Source organism: Onychomys torridus, chromosome 17 (genome assembly GCF_903995425.1).
Source record: "Onychomys torridus chromosome 17, mOncTor1.1, whole genome shotgun sequence".
Taxonomy (NCBI): Eukaryota; Metazoa; Chordata; class Mammalia; order Rodentia; family Cricetidae; genus Onychomys; species Onychomys torridus.
In genome coordinates, this window is record NC_050459.1 from 36,807,143 (window position 1) to 36,824,355 (window position 17,213).

At 42.2% G+C, this 17,213-nt stretch overlaps 1 protein-coding gene across 1 annotated transcript; it reads left to right on the top strand.

Moving 5' to 3' along the window:
- The first annotated feature begins 3,834 nt into the window (after positions 1 to 3,834).
- Triml2 (tripartite motif family like 2) lies at positions 3,835 to 15,147 on the top strand. Its single transcript, XM_036209421.1, has 7 exons — positions 3,835 to 4,023; positions 4,594 to 4,689; positions 6,286 to 6,480; positions 8,337 to 8,477; positions 11,717 to 11,739; positions 11,919 to 12,019; positions 14,600 to 15,147. Exons 1-7 carry the CDS (start codon positions 3,835 to 3,837, stop codon positions 15,145 to 15,147), a joined length of 1,293 nt encoding a protein of 430 aa, XP_036065314.1.
- The last annotated feature ends 2,066 nt before the right edge of the window (positions 15,148 to 17,213 follow it).

Here is a 17,213-nt window from a genome sequence, read left to right on the forward strand (position 1 = left end):
GTTGTTTTGTTTTTTTTCTCGAGGCAGGGTTTCTCTGTGTAGCTTTGGAGGCTTTCATAGAACTCACTCTGTAGACAAGGCTGGCCTTGAACTCACAGAGACCCTCCTGCCTCCCAAATGCTAGGATTAAGGGTGTGCACCACCACTGTGGAGTGATTTCTCTTTTATAATGAATTCTAGAGTTGGGCAAGCTATTGCAAAGTCTCAGGGCTAAGTGGTGGTGGTGCATGCCTTTATTCCAACAGAAGCAGAGGCTGGCTCTTTGTGAGTTCAAGGTGATCCTGGTCTACAGATTGAATTTTAGGACAGCCGTTGCTACACAGAGAAATGTTGTTTCCAAAAACTAAAACAAACAAACATTGTTGCAAAGGCTACGGAGACCCAACTCTCAGGCTAGGTACACCTATACATGCCTGAACACAAATGCCTCTTTGCACTTGGTACCTAGGTAGGTACCTCTCCTTTAAGAGGTGCTCAGAGAACTCCCAGATGTTTGTCTTTCTCTTGGTGCAGAGATAGTGAGTACTGTCTTCTAAATGTGTGTCTAATCTGCATGAGTATGTGACTCTGCCTCAGTAGAGACCTAAGTTCTTCTCCATTGTATTCACATTTTGCCTTCTGTTGACTGGGAGAGGAATGTGCTCTGCTGTTGCTTAGAGTTAATCGTCTAACCTGTTGCTTGATTGTCAGAAGACCTGAGCCTGTCTAACCAGGAATACGGCCCCAACTCTGTCTCCTTCCTCAGCACACAACTACTGAAAAGCTAGTTGGATTCTGCTCCACTGTAGTGTATAGTGATATTTTATTTGTATTGAAATGTGATTTTATTTGTATGTCAATAAAGTTGCCTTGAGGTCAGAGCAAGCCAGAGCAGAAGCCGAGCAGTAGTGGGGCACGCCCTTAATCCCAGCACTTGGGAGGCAGAGCTAGGCGGATCTCTGTGTGTTCAAGGACACAGCCAGCATAGCAGACACACGCCTTTAATTTCAATACCAACCATAGAAGACCTGGAGGTCTGTACAAACAGGCAGTGACGAGGAGGTCATGTGGCTGGGTTACAACCAATGAGGGAGGAGAACAGAAAGTCTTTAAATAGACAGGACGCACAGAAGTAGGTCTCTTGCGGAGAGGAGGAACCGCAGAAGCAGTGAAGGGTAAGGTTTTCTGCTTTGGCTCTGACCTCGTGGGTGGTTTTTAACTCTACAACTGGCTCTGTGTTTCTTATTTAACAAGCAGGATACATCTACAATTGGCGCCCAACGTGGGGCGAATTCATTAAAAAACCGCTTGCCTTGGCAGTGGGTCCGGCTTCCCGCCTGGGCGGGCCTGCCTCCCTAACTCCAGCTGCAGCGCCTGAGTCCTAAGCTGAGCTAGGCCTGGGTTCCTAGTTGTCTCTCTCAAGTTAGCAGCAGCCTGCTGGTTTGAGCTACTATGGCGGGTTCCTGGCGTGTGCGTCTAACCTGCAGTGTGGCGGGAATGAGGAATCTATAAGCGACACTTTACTCTGCTGTGTGGTGGATTTAGCCTTTGCTAGTTAAAAAAAAAAGTTTCTGGGCTATGCACTGCTTTGATAGAACTGCTTCTGATAGTTGATGGTACACATGGCTCCAGACCCAGAGCTGGCAGTAAACTGTACCACCGCCATGTTGGGAAGCTGAGGTGGGTGGAGCCAGCAGCCACAGCAGCGTTTCAGTCTTACAAAGATGGATATTACACAGAGAATCTGGTTTATGTTGTCTTTGGGACTTTTAACTGCAGAAAAAGATTTGATCGTAAAAGCTGTTGAGTTAAATAAATATGTAAATTTTAAAGGTATCTTGACTTCAAAATTTGGATATAAGGATATGTTGCTTTGGAAAAGAGTCTCTGCTTTTGTTTCCACAGAAAGCCAGAGGCTGTGGATTTGTTCCAGATTAAGATACATCAGGTTTGATCAGCCAAGACCACCTGAAAGGTCTCCGATGACATCATGGCCCAGATGATCCAACATCCAGAATGGTTTCAAGACAACTGGCTCAGAGGTTCACCCTAATGGACTACTCCATAATCCTAAAATTTTCTTTGTGTCCCCATAAGATACAGCGCCCCCCTCCAGCAGGAAGTAGTAAGAAAAACTACGCCCACATTCCCAAAATTATCAAGCTGGCTTTGGAGATGGAATTGGCTCACTCCTTCTCTAAACCCAGACATATTGCTAAAAGAAAACGTTAAGAGCTTCTTGTGTCCCAAATCAGAAGAGCCCTCTGGTGTGGGACAGAGAAAAACCACTATTTTATTTTAATTGGGTTGATTATAAATGAGATCTCTTTCTAAAGAAGAAAGGGGAATATGATATAGATATAATAGGATGAAAGGGTAGATTAGGGAACTTACTTCTAAAGAGCAACAACTTGTTTAAAATGTTTTACATTGGTTTAGATTTTAGTCTATTGATACAAACTTAAAGTTAATTTTGTTATACTGTGTGTATATTTCTAATCATGTTTAAGGTATTATGTTTGTATAGCTCATTTTAAATTGAAATGAATAATTAAAAATAGATTAATAATTAGTCATCTATGATAATCATACTCGTAGCCATGTTAGTTAAGTCTTCTAGATATACATAGAGATATTTCAGATAGATAGGTAATCTTCAAATACTTCAAAGACCTATAGAATATGGCATTTAAAATACTTTTAAAATTTAGACTTTCTGGACAGTGAGACATGTATGCTCCTGGCAGTACCAATTTACTTCAGAGAGGAGGATGGGCATTGAAGACACTTCATATGGAGTTTATCTTCACCTTGGCAAAAATAGCCATTTGGGCAAGAAACTGTTCTTGCTGGGACTGCTTGATCGACTGGACATACAGGACCCATAGAAAGGTGACCACTGAACATTGCTTGACAAAATGGTCCTTCAGGTTCCTGCTTCGCAGAGAAAACTGCCAGACATTCTACAGGACACTAAAAAAAGTGACCAAGAGACTCTAGCCCTGTGGGCTGAAGACAAATGCCCCAACATTACAAAGGAACATTAGGTGACTGTCCAGGCTGCCAGCTGTCTCTGTCTACTCTTGCAAGACTCCTGAAAAATGCTTACATCCTTCTCCCGGTTCTCAGGTAATATTATATCCTTCTGAGGTCTTTGATGTGGTTGAAGACTAGATAGTTATAATTTCCTCAGTTATGATACAAGATAAGTTAGATATAAAACCTTAGACTCACAAATATAAGATAGATAGGATATCTTCTTTAATATTGTAACTGTAATTCTTGCTAGATAATTGTTTTGTTATATGTAATTGTACTATGTAAAAGTTAAAACCTTCCTTTAAAAAAAAAAGGGGAAGTGCTGTGGATATTGCTCTGTGTAAATAAAGTTCTGATTGGCCAGTGGCCAGGCAGGAAGTATAGGCAGGACAAGAGAGAAGAGAATTCTGGGAAGTAGAAGGTTGGAGGGAGACACCGCCTACCGCTGCCATGAAAAGCAACATGTAAAGACACTGGTAAGCCACAAGCCATGTGGCAAAGTATAGACTAACAGAAATGGGTTAATTTAAGATAGAAAAGGTAGATAACAAACAGCCTGCCACGGCCACACAGTTTGTAAGCAATATAAGTTTTTGTGTGCTTTCTTGGTTGGGTCTGAGCGACTATGGGACTGGTGGGTAAGAGAGATTTGTCCTGACTGTGGGCCAGGCAGGAAAACTCTAACTACAGTAGTGCCTGAGCTTACCAAGTGGGCCTGCTTCAGAGCACAGAAAGCATCAACTGATCCGCTCCTGCTCATCAGCAGGGGAGAGAAGTCCACAGCAGAAATGAGCAGGCCAGCATTCCCTGACCAGAATGTCCCAAATGCCCATGCCCTGGTTACTGCGCAGCCTCACAGAGGAGGCCTGCTGTGGAACACACCGGCAACCATTGCGGCTCTTCTGTGAGGATGACCAAGCCACGTTGTGCAGCAAATGTTTCCAGTCTGCAGAGCACAAGCAGCATGTGGTATATGGGATACAAGAGGCCGCTGAGTATTATAGGGTAAGGAAAACCTAAAGGAGTCTGGCCAACTCCTGACTGATAGAGTGATTCACTGGCTGACTGATTGATTGATTGGAAAGATATACTGATTCTCTAGAAATAATTCCCTGGGAGTTGATTAAGACAATAGCCAGGCAGTGGTGGCGTATACTTTTGATCCTAGCATTCAGGAGGCAGAAGCAGGAGGATCTCTGAGTTCGAGGCCAGCCTGGTCTACAGAGCAAGTTCCAGGACAGGCTCCACACTACACAGAGAAACCCTGTCTCAAACAATAACAACAAAGAAATACCACGATAAACTAAATCTTCTACATCAAGGCTGAGGGAAACACATAGTTGAGGCTACTAACCTTGTTTTAGTGTTTTCTTGGGATAAGAAACCTCTGGTCCCCAGGGTGGTGGTGGTGCATGCGTTTAATTCCAACACTAGAGGGCAGAGGCAGGCAGATCTCTTTGAGATCCAGAACAGCCAGGGCTACACAGAGAAACCTTGTCTGGGGGAGTAAAGGGGAGATCCCTCTGTTCTCACACAAGGACCTTACCTGCAATTCTGTGATCTGTTTCTCTGTAGAAGTTATTCCAGGAAACACTGGTTAGATTGAGGGAGAAGCTGGACGTAGCTAAAAGCTTACTGATGGAAGAGCAAGAGAGAATGGTGGTGATTCAGGTGAGGTTTATCCTGATCCTGGGGAGAAGAAACCTATCAATAGTGATAGGAATTAGGTAATACAGTATCGACAAATTAAAAAAGACAGCAGAGCAGGAGAAAATATTTGGAACCCACAAAGGGGAGGAAGCTTTTTGAAGATTTATTTTTATCCTTGTCATATTTAAAATTTTATTTTAAGGTTTACTTACAAATATGTTTGAGCATGTAAGTTTGGTGCCAAAGGAGGTCAGATGTGGGTGTTGGATCTCCTAAAGCCAGAGTCATAGGCGGTTGTGAACTGCCTGATATGGGTGTTGAGAACTAAACTAAGGTCCTCTGCAAGAATAGCACGAGCTGTTAACCACTGAGCCATCTCTATCCAGAAGGCTAATGTCTTGATGATAAAGAACTCTTGAAAGTGAAAAAAAAAAAAGAAATTTCATTTTTAAAATGACCAAAGAAACAAATTCACTGAAAAGAATGTGTAAATAATATTTTTTGTGAAAGAAATAAATTCCCCTATTTTCTTTTTAGTTTAACCTGATTTTTTTGCTGGTTTTGTTTTATAAATATGATTTTTTTTAAACCTTTTCTTTTTTTTGGGGGGGGGGTAAACATTTATTTATTATGAAGTGTTCTGCCTGCATGTTGCCTTCATACCAGAAGAGGGCACCAGATCTCATTTTAGATGGTTGTGAGCCACCATGTGGTTGCTGGGAATTGAACTCAGGACCTCTGGAAGAGCAGTCAGTGCTCTTAACCTCTGGGCCATCTCTCCAGCCCCTAAATATGATTTAAACAGAAAACTACCAGTGGCACACACCTGTAGCTCCCAAAGTTGGAAGAGTAAAGCTTGAACTTACATAGTGATTTCCATGGTAGCCTGAGCTGAATTATATTAGCAAAACGTGTCTCAAAAGGAAAGCTCTCAAAAAAGAAAAAAAAAAATCACAACACACACACACACACACACACACACACACACACACACACACACACACACACGCTCGAGAGCGTTGGGCAGGGGCAATATGGCTCAGTTGGTAAAGTGTTTGCCTATCATGTATAAAGCCCTGTGTTTGGAGTCCAGCAAAAGCAGGCACAGTGAGAATGTCTGTCTGTAATCCCAGTGCTGGAGTGGTGGAAGCAGAAGGATCAGAAAGATGTTCAAGGTTCCTCAGTTACAAGCAAGTTCAAGGCCAGACTTTATCTCAAAAACAAAAACAAACAAACAAACAAAAACCTACATAATGTGTACGTTTAGAACTTTGCTCCTGTAGGAGAAAGCACCTAATCTCTTTTAGTCAGGGGTCATAATTTCCTTGGCTTGTTCCGTTTTTGAGACAAGGTTTTCAAGTAGCTCATACTGGTCTCAAGCACTGCATTCCCCTGCCTCAGCCTCAGGTGCCCTAAGACTGTAGATCATCACACCTAGCCTTGCTTCCTGGGCTTCCTAAAGTCAGTGAACATACCTCCATCCCCACAGTTGAGTTTATGGTTTTGTTGATATCCTGGTGAGTCTTAACAGAATTCCTTTTGTGGTTCTGTCATGGTTAAAGGAGATTCTCACTTGTCAGTTTTACCTGAAATCTGTACTATCTGCATTTGAGGAAGGAAGACGAGCGGAGGTTTAAGGAAATGATCAGGAATGAGTATAACATGAGATTCCTGCTGCTGACTGAAGAGCTGGAGCTGTGCTTTCTGAGACAGTCAGTCTGTGAATCTGACCTGGATTCGAAAGATGCTCATCAGAACGAACTGAGGAACTTTAGTGCTGAGCTCAATCACGAATTCCAGGAAATGCTACAGGTGAGAGAATATTCAGGAAGTCATAGCAAAGCAGTGTATCTATTCCCAGATAAATTATTCAGTGCAGTCTATGTATGTACTCACCTGAAACTCTCTCTCTTTTTTTTCTTCCAAGAGAGGGTTTCTCTGTGTAGCTCTGGAGCCTGTCCTGTATCTCACTCTCTAGACCAGGCTGGCTTTGAACTCACAGAGATCCACCTGACTTGCAATTCTTTTATATGCTTCTGTCCTCACACACCTATAAATAGATAAGCAAGGAAGGTAAAATAGACTTGTACATTATTGTACACATTCATTATCTCTATTACACTGCTAATATACTTGCATCCATGGAAAGATGCATGGCTAAGACATCACTAATATTGTTTCTGTCCAGAGCCACCTTGAGAGTTAACCTCAGAAGGCAGGTTCTTTAGCTTCTTATTGGAGTTCTAGTAGTTCCTAGCTTTTAGGTAGCCTTGAGCCTGTGCAGCTCGATGTCTAACCCAATTCCTTTGGCTGTGAAATGGAAATCTCAATGGCCTCTAATTCATAACGCTGCTGTGAGGTTTGACTGGAATAATCTACAGAGAGCCCTTAGACAGTGCCTGGTACATTTTAAGCCATCCATAAATAGCAGGCACTGTTGTTATTTACTGTTATGATCTTTAATGGCAACAGGAGAGTAAATGTAACCTGCAGCCTTCTACATGAGCCTTGCTGCCTGAACTGTGTGGCAGCTGTACTAGGGAATGCTACTTGCCATGAGGCAAGGGATAGCATGACTCTGTGTGTCAGGGAGGAATTCTCCAGGACAGACACAAGTTGCCAGGTGAGAAGGAAAAACATATGCTAATGAGATTAGGTAGAATCTAATACATTTATGAGGGTTGAAAAAAACAAAAACAAAAACAGTTATGCTGGGCAGTGGTGCACGTCTTTGATCCCAGCACTCAGGAAGCAGAACCAGGTGGATCTCTGCATTGAGGCCAGCCTGGTCTACAGAGGGAGATCCAGGACAGGCACCAAAACTACACAGAGAAACTCTGTCTCGCAAAAACAAACAACAAACAAAACAGTTATCAGTAGCCTATTTATATAAGCATCTCCACTAATCATTGGTTAAAGTGTAATTTTTTTTAATGTTTTTAAGACAAGGTTTCTCTGTGTAACAGCCTTGCCTGTCCTGGAACTCACAGAAATCTACCTGCCTCTGCCTCTCGAGGGCTGGGACTAAAAGCGTGTGCTGCCACCACCAGCTGGCAAGATGCCGTGTTTGTTAATCTGAGTAAACAGATCATATGAACAAATGCCTCCTTTAATATTAGCATATTAAACAATGGGTAAAATTCCATTTATTTGTTTATTTAGGAATCAAATCTCACTCTGTAGTCCAGGCTGGCCTGAACTCACAATCTTCCTGCCTCTCGTCTCTGCCTCCTAAGTGCTGGGATTCTGCCAGGCAGTGGTGGCGCACATCTGGAATCCCAGCACTCTCGGGAGGCAGAGGCAAGTGGATCTCTGTGAGTTCGAGGACAGCCTGGTCTACAGAGCTAGTCCGGGACAGGCTCCAAGGCTGCAGAGAAACCCTGTCTCGGAAAAAAAAAGTGCTGGGATTCCATCCAGGGTATACTGCCACTGCTCCCTGCCTCGGGTTTCTTTTGGTGCCTCTGCCTCCTGAGTGCCAGGATTAAAGATGTGCGCCATCACTGCCCTGCTTGGGTTTCCTTTGAAAGGCAGTCTGTATCGGCATGAAAGCATGGCCTTACCTAGCTGTGTCTATTTCTAAGAAGAAAGCAGATTCACAGGACAGGGTTGAATTAATAAATGAGGAAAGGTACAAATTGCTGAATGGTGATGAGGAGATGCATCTACAGGGACTTAGCCACGTGGGGAGAGAGAACGTGAGCAAACTGAAGGCCAGTGAAGTCTGGGTTGGTAAGCACCTCGGCAGCCTCCAGAACACTGTCACAGAGCTGGAGAAGAAGTGTGGTGAATCCGCCATCCCATTGCTCCAGGTAAGCCTGGAGAAAACCCTTCCTTAACAGCATTTGAGAACTGGAGAGGGGTCAAAACTCATTAGGGGGTCACTTCCAGAACGCCAGGTCCAGTGATCTTCAACCCAGTGTGAAGGGTAGGCAGCCATTGTCCACCTGTGAAAGGCATTATGAATACTGTTGGTAGGGCTGTAAACCAGTACAGCCACATGAGGAACAGTATTGAGCTTCCTCAATTCCACTTCTGGCATATGTCTGAAGGGGATGAAATTATTGTGCCAAAATAACTTACAGTATTAAGAACAGATAAAAAAAAGGTGACACAAATACTTCATGTGTAGAATACTGTTCAGCCACAAAAAAGATAAATTTGGGATCTTTATGTTAAATGTAAGTCGAGCCTAGAAAAGAAAGACCATAATATTCCCATTCATATATAGAACTTAAAACGATGTCATAGAAGTTGACAGAGGATGATTAACAAAGCCTGGGAAGAAGCTGGAAAGGAAGATGTCGAGAGAGGTTGACTAACAGGTATTGAATTATAGGTCAAAACATAGATGGTTGATAGACATTGGTAGATGATAGGAATAAGCTCTGGTGTTTTGCTGTACAAGGATATGACAAAAGATAATGATAATATACTGTATCTCTTTTTATTAAAAATGAAGCTAGTGGATCTCTGAGTTCGGGCCAGTCTGGTCTTTATAGCCAATTCCAGGCCAGCAAAGGCTACATAGCGAGACCTGATCTCAGAAAAAAAAAATTAGTCCTTTGAAAGTTCAATATAATGTGTTTTGATCATATTCATACCACCAAACTTTTTCCAGATCCACCCCTTCCCACCCAACTTTGGATCTTTTTTTTTTTTTTTTAAATCCTTCAAGACCGGTTTGTACTGCCCAACTATTCTTGGATGCATTCTTCCATTGGAGAGCAGCAGCCTCACCAGGGACTAAACTCTTAAAGAAAACCGTCTCTCCTTATCCCAGCAGCTAGCAATTACTAGTCATTTCATGACTGGGGTGAGATTGTGTGCCCAGCTCACCTGTCTATGCTAGGACTTGGTCTAGCTTGGGCCTGCATAAGGTTTTGTGGATGATCTCACAACTGCCGTCCGTGAGTTCATACGGGCAACTGACCTGCTGGGTACAGATAATAAGGTTTTCTTGTGATCATTCACTGCTGCTGGTTCTTACACATTTCCCCTCTTTCAAATGATCTCTGAGCCTTGGTGTGTGTGTGTCTGTGTGTGTGTGTGTGTGTGTGTGTGTGTGTGTGTGTGTGTGTGTGTGAGAGAGAGAGAGAGAGAGAGAGAGAGAGAGAGAGAGAGAGAGAGAGAATATGGTAGGTGTTCCCTCTAGGTATGTTTCAAAATGTTACAAGAGTGAACTTAGATCAGCTTTACCTTATGACAGATGTTTGAGAACATGAGCTAGACATGTTCTCTCTGAAGCATCACACACCATACATCCACACACCATGATTCCCATAATGTATCCCGGTGTGATGTAGAAATGATTTGTCACCTTAAAAATTTATCAGGGTAAGTTTGAAAACCAGACATGGTGACTCTTGCCTGAAATGCCAATGCTTGGGAGGATGAGGCAGGGGGTTTGCTCTGAGTTGCAGGCTAGCCAGGGCTACACTGTAAGACCTTGTCTCTAAAACAATAAAGTGAAACAGAACGTTTGGGTTGAGATGTGCCTGTCTTTTACCCACCCATCCAATAGAATACTCTATGAAAAGAATAAAATGCATCTCCAGGCACTGACATTGTCTTTAAAGTATCTCATTGAATCGGCAAGGAGTAATGCACAACGGCTTTTTGTTTGGGTTTTAGAAAATAATTAATATGTAAGTACATACGTGCTTGTTAACATTCACAAACCCTGTCAAAAAACGAAAATCCTCTACAAAATAATGGACGGTAACCTGGAAATGGGGTGAGGGGGTTGTATAACATCTGCTGTTGTATGTTGCATTCATGGAAATCCTTATCTGCAGGGACAATGGTATTAGAGATAGAATCTTCAGAAGGTGACCGGCTGTGTGGGGTGGCACTCTTCTAAATGGATTAGTACCCTTACAGAAAGGTCTAAGATAGTCCCCCAGTTGGTTTCACCATGTGAGGTGAGAGCTATGTCATTAGTACAAAAATCTGAATTATCAGCCTTCAGAGCATGTAATAAAAATGCCTATTGTAACAAGCTATTCCAGCGAGGGTATTTTACCACAGCCTGAACAGACTAAGTATTTAATATGTTAGATAGTAACATGCATTGTCTGTTCAAGAAGCTAGCTACTAAAAAACAATAGTTAAACAACAGTTAAAGTATTTTAAATTCTATTCATATTCCTCTGTCTGTCAGGCACTTACCTGAAAAGCTTGTGTGCTCATTCATAATATATATATATATATATATATATATATATATATATATATATATGTAAAAATATATGTATTTAGTGATGGTAATGGGAATTGAGTTTCTGGACAAACACCACATGGCTGTAGACCTAACCCCAATTCCTAATATTTAAAACATTAAAAGCATTTTAAGCCAGGTGGTGGTGGCGGCGGCGGTGGTGGCACACACCTTTAATCCCAGCACTCGGGAGGCAGAGGCAGGTGGATCTCTATGAGTTCAAGGCCAACCTGGTCTACAAAGCGAATTCCAGGACAGGCTGCAAAGCTACAGAGAGAAACCCTGTCTCGGAAAAAACAAAACAAAAAGAAAAGCATTTTAAAATAAATGATAAAAACAACCCTCTGAAAAGCCTCTGTAGGTAACCCCTAGGGAAATGGTTCAGTTCTAGCCTATTTCCAGACAACATGAGCAGGTGTGACCCAGTTACATTCAGCTCTTGGACTGGCTCCAACTGCCCTCTTGGCCTAGTGACCCTCCATCTGTTGTTCCCAAGTCTTACTCCCCCCCCCCCCCCCCCTGCCGCCCCCAGCAACCAAAAACAAATATATGGGTACCATTTAAAAGAAGAGTGTTCAGAATAAGTGGCCAGGGTGAGGTACAGGTGATGCTTCTTTCAGGAGAGAACAAAATTATCGTGTGTGTGTGTGTGTGTGTGTGTGTGTGTGTGTGTGTGTGTGTGTGTAGAGAGAGAGAGAGAGAGAAGAGCCTACTGCCTTACTGAAGTCACACAAATGCACAGAGTGTTGTACTCTTAAGTGTCTTGGGCATGACTTCTAAATATTTTGGCTCAAATATCCAGTAGTAATCTTGTCTTGTTTCCCCCCTTAGAATGCAAAGTGCTACTTAGAAAGGTGAGTTTCTGGAAACAATCGGGTCTGATGTCTTGGACACATGAGGGGTGGGAAGGCTGGGCAGAAATGAGGTCATATCTATGGCTAAAAGTTAAAGAGGTCCAACCTTTGAGACTGGCCAGGACTGACATTGTCCACTGTCCTCTTTTTTGTTTTGTTTTGTTTTGTTTTGTTTTTAGGATTGAATCTCTATTGCTTCAGAGCCTAAAGCCAGCTCAGATCACAGACCTGAGTTCATGCCTGCTAATAAGAATGAACAAAACACTACTGAGGTTCCAAAGTAAGTGGGCTTATCCATGAATACTGTATACCCCATTTATTTATGCAAATCACATGGTCATCTGACCAACAACAAAAATCTGCTTATGTATAATTTTTAAGTTTTCTAGATACTATAGGCATTTTTATGGTATGGTGCTGTGGGTTGCTCCTGTTCCATATTGTATGGATCTGTGTTTACAGTTTACTTTTACTTTTCCTCAAATATATGAGGTAAAGTTATTTTAGATTCTGTCTAGTAATTCCTTCATTTAATGCCCTCCCATTAATTTATAATTTATTTTAAATAACATCAAGTTAATTAAAAGGGGGTTCATTTTTATCTAATGTGATTTTTAACAATGAGAATTTCTTTGCTCTTGAGATTGTATTTCTAGGAATACCTGAGGCTGGGGAGAAAGGTTATATTTTTCCAGAGGGAATTTACATTGTTTTTGCTAGTCTTCTAGAGGTATTAAGAACCTATGAGGGGTTGGGGATTTAGCTCAGTGGTAGAGCGCTTGCCTAGCAAGCACAAGGCCCTGGGTTTGATCCTCAGCTCAAAAAAAAAAAAAAAAAGAACCTGTGAAAACTTGCAATTTAAATTGAGGATTGTGGCTGCTCTAATCATGTGAAGTGGGCTGCCAGTCCAGGGGCTGAGGTTAGTTTACTTACTGAAGGTAAGAAAAGGAACTTAGAGAACCTTGTGCCAGGGCTGGAGAGATGGCTCAGTGGTTAAGAGTACTGGCTGCTCTTCCAGAGGTCTTGAGTTCAATTCCCAGCAACCTCATGGTGGCTCACAACCATCCTTATGAGATATGGTGCCCTCTTCTGGCCTTCAGGGATGCATGCAGGCAGTATATTGTATACATAATAAATCAATCAATCAATCAATCAATCAATCAATCTTTAAAAAAAAAACACAAACCTTGTTCCAGTTAACCTTTCTGTTGTTCTAATGAAACACCATGACCAAGGCAACTTATAGAAGAGTTTGTTTGGGGCTTACGGTTTCAAGCGCACATGCAGCAGACAGAAGGAGGCTGGAGCAGCAGCTGAGAGCTCCCCTCTATGACCACAAACATGAAGCAGAGAGCACAGTGTGAAGAACAGGATTCTTTTGACACATCAAAATTCACTGTAGCTAGAGTTTTTCTCTCCAAGTCCTGCCAAGCTCCGGCAGTCCCCGTAGCCCACTTATAAAATAAACATACAGACAATTTTATTATTTAAACTGCTCGGCCATTAGCTCAGGCCTACCATTGACTAGCTCTTACTCTTATACTCAGCCCATTTCTGTTCATCTATATGTTGCCATGTGTTCTGTGGCTTTACCTGCTGTCTTTACATGCTGCTCCCTGGTGTCTCCTCCTCTCCACCTTCCTGTTCTCTCAATTCCCCTCTCTACTAGTCCCGCCTATACTTCCTGCCTGGCTACTGGCCAATCAGTGTTTTATTTATCAATCAATCATCCACAGCAATCCACCCTCTGACACACCTCCTTCAGCAAAGCCACACCTCATAGTTCTTCCCCCAAAGTTCCACCAACTGAGGACCAAGTGTTCAAACATATAAGCCTATGGGGACCATTGTCACACTAGATGTACCACTGAATTCAGTGTTAGAAATAAGAAACACTGAAGTAGTCTAATAAAAAAGATACAGATAATAGGTACTACTAAGAAATCCACCTTGGAGAGGGAGCAGGTTGAAGTTCCATTTCAAATTCCTAGATTTTTTTTTTTTTTCCTTTTTGGTTTTTTGAGACAGGATTAAATGACTGTGCCACTACTGCCCAGCCCCATTTTATTTCTTACTAATGTTAGGATTTTATTTCAGAAGTGAGGCATGACTATTCAGCAGGTATTTAAAATTGATGCTGGGTGATATAATGTGTAGGAAGAAATGCCAGTAGAAAAAAGGAGGTCATTCAGGGTGCCTTGAAATATCACAATACTTGGTGGAGAAAGCAGTGTGAGATACAAGAGGGCAAGCAAGTATCACTTTCCTTCAGTTATAAGGTATCACACAATTCATGTTCTGAGCTTGATTTTCAAGAGTCCCCTAGGTGTTCTAGTCTCTGCTAGTATGTTCTCCTTTCGTCTATTTAATGCCTAGGGGCCGCCATACGAAGGCTTAGGAGTATGTATCACACTCAGAGGTTATTTAAAATAACTAGAATGGAAAAAAGCTCTCCATCATGTACTGTCAGCAAAGCTTGGTGCTTCTGGAAGTGTTGTGTTTAGAAAAGATCTCTAGGAGGTGTCACTTGGATCTGAAGTGATATCTAGATTTGACTGGTTTTTAGCACAATTTTACAGACTTTGGGTTGAAGATACACTTCTACATCTGTTTTTTATTCTTGTACCATTTATTTGATATTTTCTTACTTAGCAGACAACAGCCCTTCTCATTATTATATCAGCATAATTCTCCCCCGTGATGCCCATCTATTGAGGTCAAACTTCATGTCTCTTGTTCAGGAGTCTGCTAAGTTGCCTTTGCCACATGTTACTCATTTGGAAAGAGCTACATGTTAGAAACCATTCCTCTGGCATAGTTTTGCTGAACCCTATAATTAATTGAAGTTCTCTTCCTGCAGGACATATAACTTTGGACCCAGACACAGCTCATCCTTCCCTTGTTTTATCTGAGGACCTGAGAAGCATGAAATTTAGAGATATTCCACAGAGTGTGCCTGACAATCCAGGGCGACTGGACTTCAGTGCTTCCGTATTGGGTGCAGAGAGCTTCAACTCAGGGAGGCATTATTGGGAGGTGTTTGTGGGACAGGCCACACAGTGGCAGCTGGGCATATGTGACTGTACAGAGAGAAAGGACAATGTACCCCAGGCTTCCAGTGATAAGTTCTTGCTCACGGGGTCCATGATGGGGCCCGATTACACCTCCTGGATCTTTCCCCCTTTAAGAAAGGTCTGTCAGGGAAAGCAAATGTTCAAAGTTGGAGTCTTCCTTGACTGTGGTTGTGGGCAGGTATCATTCTACAACATGACAGAGCAATCCCTCATTTATAGTTTCTCTGACCTTACCTTCCAAGGAGCAGTTAAACCTATATTTTCTCTTTGTGTTCCAAGTGGAGGTGTGAGTTCAGACTCTCTTACTGTCTGTCTGCCCCAGATCCACTCCTAAAATGCTGCTGTTAGCTCTTCATCTTCTTGTGTGTGAAACCCCGGATCATAAAAGACCAGGAAATAATCAAGACTTACCAAGCATTTATGTAATTAATCCAATAAAGCCTCAAGACTTTTGTGATAATGTGGCTTTCAGCATGTGTTCAATGGAAGGAGTTGCTTTTTTTAAAAAGATTTATTTATTTATTTGTTTATTTATTTATTTATTTATTGTGTATACAGTGTTCTGCCTGCCTGTGTCCCTGCAGAGGGCACCAGATCTCAGTACAGGTGGTTGTGAGCCACCATGTGGTCACTGGGAATTGAACTCAGGTCCTTTGGAAGAGCAATCAGTGCTCTTAACCTCTGAGCCATCTCTCTACATCCCAGGAGTTGCATTTTTAAGTTGAATGATGACAGGGTCACCTGACGGCTCAGGAGTTCAAGGCACTTGAGGCCAAGCCTGACAACCTGAGTTTAATTCCTGGAGCCCACAGAGTGGAGAGAGAGAAACTCCCAAAAGCTGGCCTCTGGCATTCACATGAGTACTGTGGCAGGTGATCATTGCCCCTGCACCACTAAATAAACCAAAAAGTGCAATAAAAAACAAAGAAATGATGAAGGATGGGAACACTGAATGTATGAATATATGTCATATGATTGAAAAATAGGAGAATGGATATAGTCTTATTTCCTCAGAACTAGAAGTCAGACTTCTTGGAACACATGTTTAAGGACACTTGTGAAATGAAGTCTAATTAGGAATGTGAGCAGAATGATATGTGTCTCCCAGTGCATAGAAAATGGATTCTGTTGTGGATTCTGCTACTAATGGGGAAGCATGCAGTCACTGACCATGGGCATCAGGACTGCAAATAGTTATTCCACAAAGAGATGGGTCCAATGATTTCTCTGGATATTTTATCTGGGTAATAAAATGTCAGAGAAAAATGTGAATATTTAACTATGGTTTTTTTTTTTAAGATTTATTTATTTATTATGTATACAGTGCTCTGTCTGCATGTATGCCTGCAGGCCAGAAGAGGGCACCAGATCTCATTCTAGGTGGTTGTGAGCCACCATGTGGTTACTGGGAATTGAACTCAGGACCTCTGAAAGAGCAGCTAGTACTCCTAACCTCTGAGCCATCTCTCCAGCCCCACTTAACTATGTTTTAATTGTGCGTCTGTGTGGGAGTATGTGCGTGTGAGTGCCAATGCCTATGGAGATCAGAGGCATCTCACCCCATCATCCTGGAGTTACAGATGATTGGTACTCAACGTGTTGGTGCTAGGACTCAATCTCAGGTCCTCTGGAAGAGTAGAAAGTGCTCATCACTGCTGAACCATCTCTCTAGCCTCTAAAATGATTGATTTTTTTCTCTTCCGTCCTCCCTTCCTTCCTTTCTTGAGTTTATTTATCTTGTGTGTCCACCGGCATGCAGGCGCCAGGGCATTCTATTGTGGAGGTCAGAGGACAGCTTGTGGGAATCCGTTCTTTCCCTCTACTGTGTCCTTCCTGGGGCTCATCAAACTGTCACACATGAGCATTTAAACACATGCAGGCAAAGAAGTCACACATATAAAAAAAAGTAAAAAAATGAATTAAGAGGGGAGACTTACACAAATCTAGACCAGCTCTTTTTATCCTCAGATGACAGACAAGGTGGTCTGGCTGACGTAGACTTATCTAGACCTCCACAAAGCAAAGGTAAAGGACCTCAGTGATCTTAAATTGTTTTCAAATCTTGTATAAATTAAGAAAGGGGATTATCGGGTAAAGGAAGCGTAATAGATCCATGGGGGGAATAGGGTAAAATATTGAAGCAGATTGTCTGATAAAAAGGTGATGAACCTATCAAAGAAATGTTGAAGTTAAAAAGCACAGAGACGAGGAGCGGGGAATTTGGGGGGGGAAAGGTGCTATCGTGGTTGTGTGTTGACAGATTGGATGGTACATTGGAGAATGGGATGTTTTACCCTGGAGAGCCTCAAATATGAGATTGAAATTTTACTCTCACGTGGCAATAAGCAGTTCTCCCCAGCAACAGATCAACGTGGTAGATCCAATGCTAAAAGGAAAGAC

Bases quoted from the DNA above. Each gene is read 5' to 3' on its own strand.
- Triml2 (XM_036209421.1), top strand. From the start codon at position 3,835: ATGTCCCAAATGCCCATGCCCTGGTTACTGCGCAGCCTCACAGAGGAG. The intron at 4,024-4,593 runs GTAAGGAAAACC...GTTTCTCTGTAG, and splicing joins AGGCCGCTGAGTATTATAGG to AAGTTATTCCAGGAAACACT. The intron at 12,020-14,599 runs GTAAGTGGGCTT...CTCTTCCTGCAG, and splicing joins AACACTACTGAGGTTCCAAA to GACATATAACTTTGGACCCA.